General features: G+C 41.5%; 1 protein-coding gene across 4 annotated transcripts in view; it reads left to right on the forward strand.

Annotated features, from left to right (window-relative positions):
- The window catches only part of NIN (ninein), an 85,282-nt gene extending 79,801 nt beyond the window's left edge, over nt 1-5,481 (forward strand). For all 4 annotated transcript variants that reach the window (XM_068149114.1, XM_068149113.1, XM_068149121.1 and 1 more), the window contains one exon: nt 1,376-5,481. In XM_068149114.1, coding sequence (XP_068005215.1) covers nt 1,376-1,585 — 210 coding nt within the window. In that variant the 3' untranslated portion in view covers nt 1,586-5,481. The remainder of the gene's footprint in view (nt 1-1,375) is intronic.
- The last annotated feature ends 1,034 nt before the right edge of the window (nt 5,482-6,515 follow it).

Genomic DNA, 6,515 nt, shown 5'->3' on the forward strand with positions numbered 1-6,515 from the left:
GTGAAGGGTGTGGAGAACGGTCTGGAGAACAAGTCTGGTGAGGAGCAGTTGAGGCAACTGACATTGTTAAGTCTGGAGAAGAGGACACTGAGGGGAGACTTCATTGCTCTCTACAACTCCCTGAAAGGAAGTTGGAGTGAGGTGGAGGGTGGTCTCTTTTCCCTCAGATGATAGAACAAGAGGAAATGGCCTGAAATTGTGGCAGGGGAGGTTTAGGTTGGATGGTAGGAAACATTTCTTCCCTGCAAGAGTGGTCAGGCATTGGAACAGGCTGCCCAGGGAGGTGGTAGAGTCACCGTCCCTGGAGGTGCTCTAGAAATGTGTGGGCATGGCACTTTAGGTCATGGTTTAATGGCCGTGGTGGTGTTAGGTCGATGGTTGGACTCAACGATCTTAGAGGTCTTTTCCAACCAAAACCTATGAAATGGTCTTTGGAACACCCAGCTGTGACATAATAACAATATGTGTTTTCTACTAAGGTTCAGTCTCCTCTTTCATTCTAAAGAAGTGCTCTGCTGACAGGACCTCCTGCAAGGCTGTTCCCAAAAGCAGGCAGACGAGTGCTAGGCTGGTACCCTCAATTTTGTAGGATGAGCCGGTGGTCCAAATTTCAGAGGAAGAATCTCGGTGGAATCACTGAGCTTGTGGGTCCTCTCATGAGCTAGACTCATTCGTAGACAACAAATGTAATGGAGCAGTATTCATCTGACAAGAGTCATTTGAAGCCTACCTCTGCCTGATCTGCAAACTCTTTCCAGTTTCAAACTATTCCCACCATCTGTAAAGACTCCACAAATGTACAGGTCTTTCAACAAAGGAAAATAAGATGAATATATATGTGTTGTCTTCCTGTACTTGGCACTGGTGAGGTCACACCTTGAATAGTGGGTTCAGTTTTGGGCTTCTCCCTGCAAGAAGGATATTGAGGTGCTAGAGCAGGTCCAGAAAAGGGCAAGGGCAATGGTGAAGGGTCTGGAGAAGAGCTCTTGTGAGGAGCAGCTGAGGGAACTGGGGTTCTTCAGCCTGGAGAGAAGGCTGAAGCAGGAGACTTTCTGACTTTCTATAGCTCCCTGAAAGGAGGTCTGAGCCAGGTGGGAGTTGGTCTCTTCTCCTTAATAACAAGTGATAGAACAAGAGGAAATGGCCTGAAATTGCACAAGGGAAGGTTTAGGTTGGATATTAGAAGACACTTCTTCCCTGAAAGGGTTCTCAAACACCGGAATAGGCTGCCAAGGGAGGTGGTTGAAATCCCCATGCCTGGAGTTGTTTAAAAGATGCAGAGATGTGGTGAAGAATTTTTTCCAGACATCCAACCTGAAATATTTTTATTTTGCTTTTCAATGTGCTGAGTAATCATGTTCTATTCACAATTCAGCTTTCCAAGAACACTAAAGCAGATGCAATGGTCAAGGATCTCTATGTTGAGAATGCACAACTGCTGAAGGCTCTGGAGATGACGGAACAGCGTCAGAAAACTGCTGAGAGGAAGAACTATTTGCTAGAAGAAAAAATTGCCAACCTCAATAGGATAGTGAAGAACTTGGCATCCCCATCTTTGAAGTCAGCCTCTGAGATAAGGTCATAGCAAAGCCATTCAAGTCTGGCACAGCCCCGTGCACTTTACTGAAATGTTGGCATTTCAGCTTTTTCACTGTGTTGCCTTTTTTGTACTGATGAGATTTAGTGAACAGCTGCCTCCAAGGAGAGGAAAGAGCTAACTTCCAAACTTGGACACTGCCAAAACAGAATTTCTTGTTTATTTCCAAACTGGTTTTCTGTTAAGTTTTGGCTAAAAGTTATCTTCACTACATAAAAAAAAACAACAACAAAGACAAGGGGGTGTTTTAGATTAACTTATTTTGCTATTTGGGTTTAATTTAGAATGTAAATTCTGAATCTGCTGTACTTGCCTAGACTGAAGCCAAGGTCTAATGCCAACTTGTATCACTGAATTAAAACTTTATTTTTGGCTTCCTGAAATACTTCATGGCCCAAACCTAACAACATTGATAGGCCAGTCATCAACACTGTCATTTTAAACTGCTGTTGAAACCAAAACTTTCCTGATACAGTCTGTCCTGCAAGCGGCTCCTGGTATATTGTGAAGAAAAATGTTCCATTTCAAACAGAATTTTGGGTTGTTCTTCATGGCTGTTTCTCTGCAGAGCTCAGAAAAAAGAAAATGTTGTCTTAAAAATATGTAAATAGACAGTGTTTCATCTGAAGAAACTTCCCAGCTGGCAAAGAAAGCCTGGTTTTTTTCTTTCTTTTAAGCTGTGCTGCCAGACAGCTTAAAGATTGTAAAGGCCTTACATTTATTTTATTAACTATTTTTTTTGTACATGGAAATAAGTTATTCTAAACAAAGGAAGAGCCAGTGAAGATGTGAGGTTTGTTTATGTAACTTGTAAATTCATTAAAGCAGTGGAGTATGTTTATTAAACAACTGGCAGAAGAATGAAGAGGGGATTAGAATGATTTTGTTAGTGAAATCCTGTCATTTAGGCCTCACAAACCTGGGTCTTTGCTAGCAATGCAGTGTTCAAGTGGTCATTTAGAAAGGTCTGTCTGCTGTAGGAGATCTGAGGACAGGATCTAAGTGTTAGTAATTGTGAGGAAACATATTCAATGTGAACATGATGAACTCAGGGAATAACAGCCTAGATTAGCTTCCTTCACCATCATACATGTGGCTATTAATGCCAGAGGACAAAAATATATCTGTGTTAGGAAAAGCAGGATAAAACCAAACTCTGGATGAGTATTTCCTAGACCAATGAGCAGTCATGAAGGTGGAAAAGCATCAAGGTTTGTAGTGACAGGTACATTTTGATCCCATTTGATCAATCAGTGAGGCTGGGAAATGCAGCTTTTCTGAGAATACCTTCTAATTTGACACAGAAGCAGCTGAATTAGGAGCTCACATACTCAAAACACTTGTACATATACTATTACCAGTTTAAATGCCCTCTGCCACCATCAGACCAGTAAGACATGGTCAACAGTGTAACTAAACCTGGTAAAAGGGCCATACTGGAAATACTTGAAACTGGACCTCTTTAAATATGTATGAATTTGGAATGCAGGGGAAAGTGGTGAGGTGTTTTGTCTCCAAGATCACTAGCAAAGTGACACTTCTGACAGCAAAGCCAAAAGTCCCCCAGAAACTGGGACAAACTGCCTGCAAGCTGTGGGATAGACCATGGAGCATGATGCTATGTGGTACTGTGTGGTTGTAGGGGATGATATTTATGTCTCTGTACTTACACACCAATTTTGGAGGGTTGAGGGCTTGAATTAGATATATAGGGTGTGATTTCCTCATTCTTTCTCCTTTTCCTCCTCCTCCTTCCTTTCTCTTTCTCCTCCTCCTTCCTTTCTCTTTCTCCTCCTCCTTCCTTTCTCTTTCTCCTCCTCCTTCCTTTCTCTTTCTCCTCCTCCTTCCTCTTTCCCCTCCTTCCTCTTTCTTTCTCCTCCTCCTTTCTTTCTCTTTCTCCTCTTCCTTTCTTTCTCTTTCTCCTCCTCCTTTCTTTCTCTTTCTCATTCTGTCTCTTCCTTTGCCTTTTCCATTGCTTTGAGGCAGTAGAGTGAAAAATGGAAATAGAATCATGTAAGGGTAACATGTTGGGGTATCACAGTTATGAATTATAAATTGTTTTGCTGTTCTAAACACCTGCACTGGGTGTTTCTCTAAGCTATCTCAACTTCAGGGATTGACACATCCTGCTTTTTAGGGGCTGCCCAATATTTTTTTCATCAATTTGAAATGTGAGATTGACAAACTGCATCGATACAAATCAGAGCTTTTAAAAAGTTGAAGCAATGTGAGTTTGTTATTTCTTTTAATATTGATCAGTGGTATCAGCTCTGTGTGCGGGTACCAGGGCTGTGGGGTTGTGGGGTGAGTCAGGGAAATTACCAGAGTCTCAAAACAATCCTAGGAAATAATCTAAAGGAGGTTGGGATGATCAGAACTGCACATGGAAAAATGTTATTAGGCAACACTTAACAGGACTTCGTATCCTGACCTGTGTTTAATTCCAATGCTCAGTCTGTGATCAAAGGCTGAGGAGAGGGAATGAGTATTTCACTTACATTATTGTGCAATTAATTTCACATTACTCAATTTTAAAGGTACGACTACTTAACTCATTCTTTTGATCTCCTGGATTGTTATCAGGCTTCTATAAACCAATCATGCAAAGGTTTGCAGAGCACAGTACCAAAAAAAAAAGAAGGGAGTAACAGAAAGAAGAAACAGAGAAAAAGGACTTTGACTTCTCCCTTTCTCAACTTATCTCACCCTACCCTAATTTTATTTCACTCAGCTTCACAAAACTAACCTGAGAAGAGGAGGAGGAGAAAAATATCTGATAAAGATTGTATTTATTTATTTATTTTTAGAGACAAAACTCCACTGGAATACCTGGGTGAATTAATTCTCAGAAGTGCCTTTTAGAATTACATATTCTGGAGCCTTTCTCTACTGTACCATTTTTGTTGCTACAGGGACAATTCAGGACAATCCCTTCCCAAACCAAGGGAAAGCAGAGGAAGGCAGTGGTGCTGCTTACCAACAAGTGTTTTGTTGCTTATGGGTTCCTTGTGTCAGCTCAGAAGATAAGCAGCTGCTTTTGCAAAACCCAGGCTACTGAAAATCAGCATAGAAACATGTCAGTTACTAAGCATTAGTGGTCCTTTTGTGCATGAATGTGTCTCCTATGCAGTATAGACATTTTAAAGATACCAAAGTACACCAGTCAAACATCACTGAATTTCTAGGTCTTACGCATACACCAGGTCTCACAAGTTAAGATATCTAACTGCTTTATTACCAGAAGGTGTTTTAAGTGTTTTCAACTGTTGCTTTATGAATCACTGTGAAAATAAAGGCACACAGATCTCTTGGGTTGGGAGTTTTGGGAAAGGAAGGACCCCAAGTTAAAATGAAGCATGCTAAATTCACACATTTTAAGTGCTACTTGCCAATTTAAAATTATTTTAGAGCATACATTGTCACACATTCTTTGATTATTACTTCAAATACAAGGAAAGGGGAACTATTTTAATGCTTTCAAAATCAGAATTCTTTGATTCTTCTCTGAATTCTGATTCGAACTCTTCAAGTTCTTCACAATAAATGGATTAAAAAAGAAAGTAAAAGATTGTAACATATTTAATTGTGGCCAGATTATATGTAAGGTAGTTCAGGGGGCAGTTTGGATCTATCTAAGGTAAAATCTTTTTGTTTACTATCAGCATCACTGTCTCAGGTTTTCCATCACTTATCTGTTTATTCTCCTGTATAAATAACTTCTGTATAGATGAAAAAAAAAAAGAAAAGGTATTTTTTCTATCAAGTTTGTTTTGTTTCACTGTAATATATTGTCCTAACAACATCATGTAAAACTGAATGATGAACCAACTCACACATTATTTATAATGAATGTACAAAATTAAAGAAATAAAAAAATTACTGTATGAGCCATATTAGTGTCTTTTGCTTTTCAACCAAAGGGAAACTCTTTTGGTATCTTCCCATGGAAGTTGTGATATCCACAAATTCATCAGATAGGTACACAAAGCTACAAAAATTTTACAAATAGCAGTTTGGCAGCTACTAAAAGTAGTTTCTTCCATTGAGAAAGTATAAAAATTATGAAAATGTAAAAAAACAGACACGTAGTGAGCACTTTTCTAGGTTATTTTCACTGACCTCAACTAAAGTTCGTTGAACCACAGAATGGTTTGGGTGGGAATGGACCTTTAAAGGTCCTTTTAGTCCAACCCCACTGCAGTCAGCAGGGACATGTGCAGCTAGAGCAGGTTGTTCACAGCCCCAGACAAACTCACCTACAGTGGTTCCTGGGGTGAGGCATCTACCACTTCTCTGGGCACCCTCAACTGTCTCACCACCCTCCGTGTAAACAATCCCCTCTCTCCATTCTGAATCTCCCTCTTTCGGTTTCAAACCATCACCCCTTGTCCTGTAACAGGCCCTGCTAAGTCTGTCCCCAGCTTTCTGATCAGTCCCTTTAAGCACCGAAAGGCCACCAGAAGGTCTCCCCGAAGCCTTCCCTTCTCCAGGCTCAGCAACCCCAACTCTCTCAGTCTGGCCTGGTAGCAGAGGGCTTCCAGCTCTTCCATCATTGTGGCCTCCTGTGGCCCCCCTCCAACGGGACTCAAGAGCTGGACTGAGTGCTACAGGGCAAGTTGCAGAGCAATTCTTCACCTTTGTATTGAAAATACTGAGTGCTTTTTGTACGTCTGTTGTGCTTAAACTCATAAAATCATTCTTTTGTAACTTGAGTGGAAGCAGGGGCACGAGGTACCTGCTGGAAGTACACGAAGCTCTTGTGGGACCCGAGATTCACCCACCCTCCAGGCCGGCAGCGCTGCTACCGCTGCCCTCCCCAACCAGCTGAGTGTCCCCGCAGCCCCTCAGGCAGGAGCAGCCTACTGCGCCTCGTCTTTGCCAGCCCTCAAGGTCTAGTTTCGGTGGGGGACTGGGGGCG

This window comes from Melanerpes formicivorus, unplaced genomic scaffold, assembly GCF_026170545.1.
Source record: "Melanerpes formicivorus ecotype bairdi unplaced genomic scaffold, bMelFor1.0.p_v2 SCAF_17, whole genome shotgun sequence".
Lineage (NCBI taxonomy): Eukaryota > Metazoa > Chordata > Aves > Piciformes > Picidae > Melanerpes > Melanerpes formicivorus.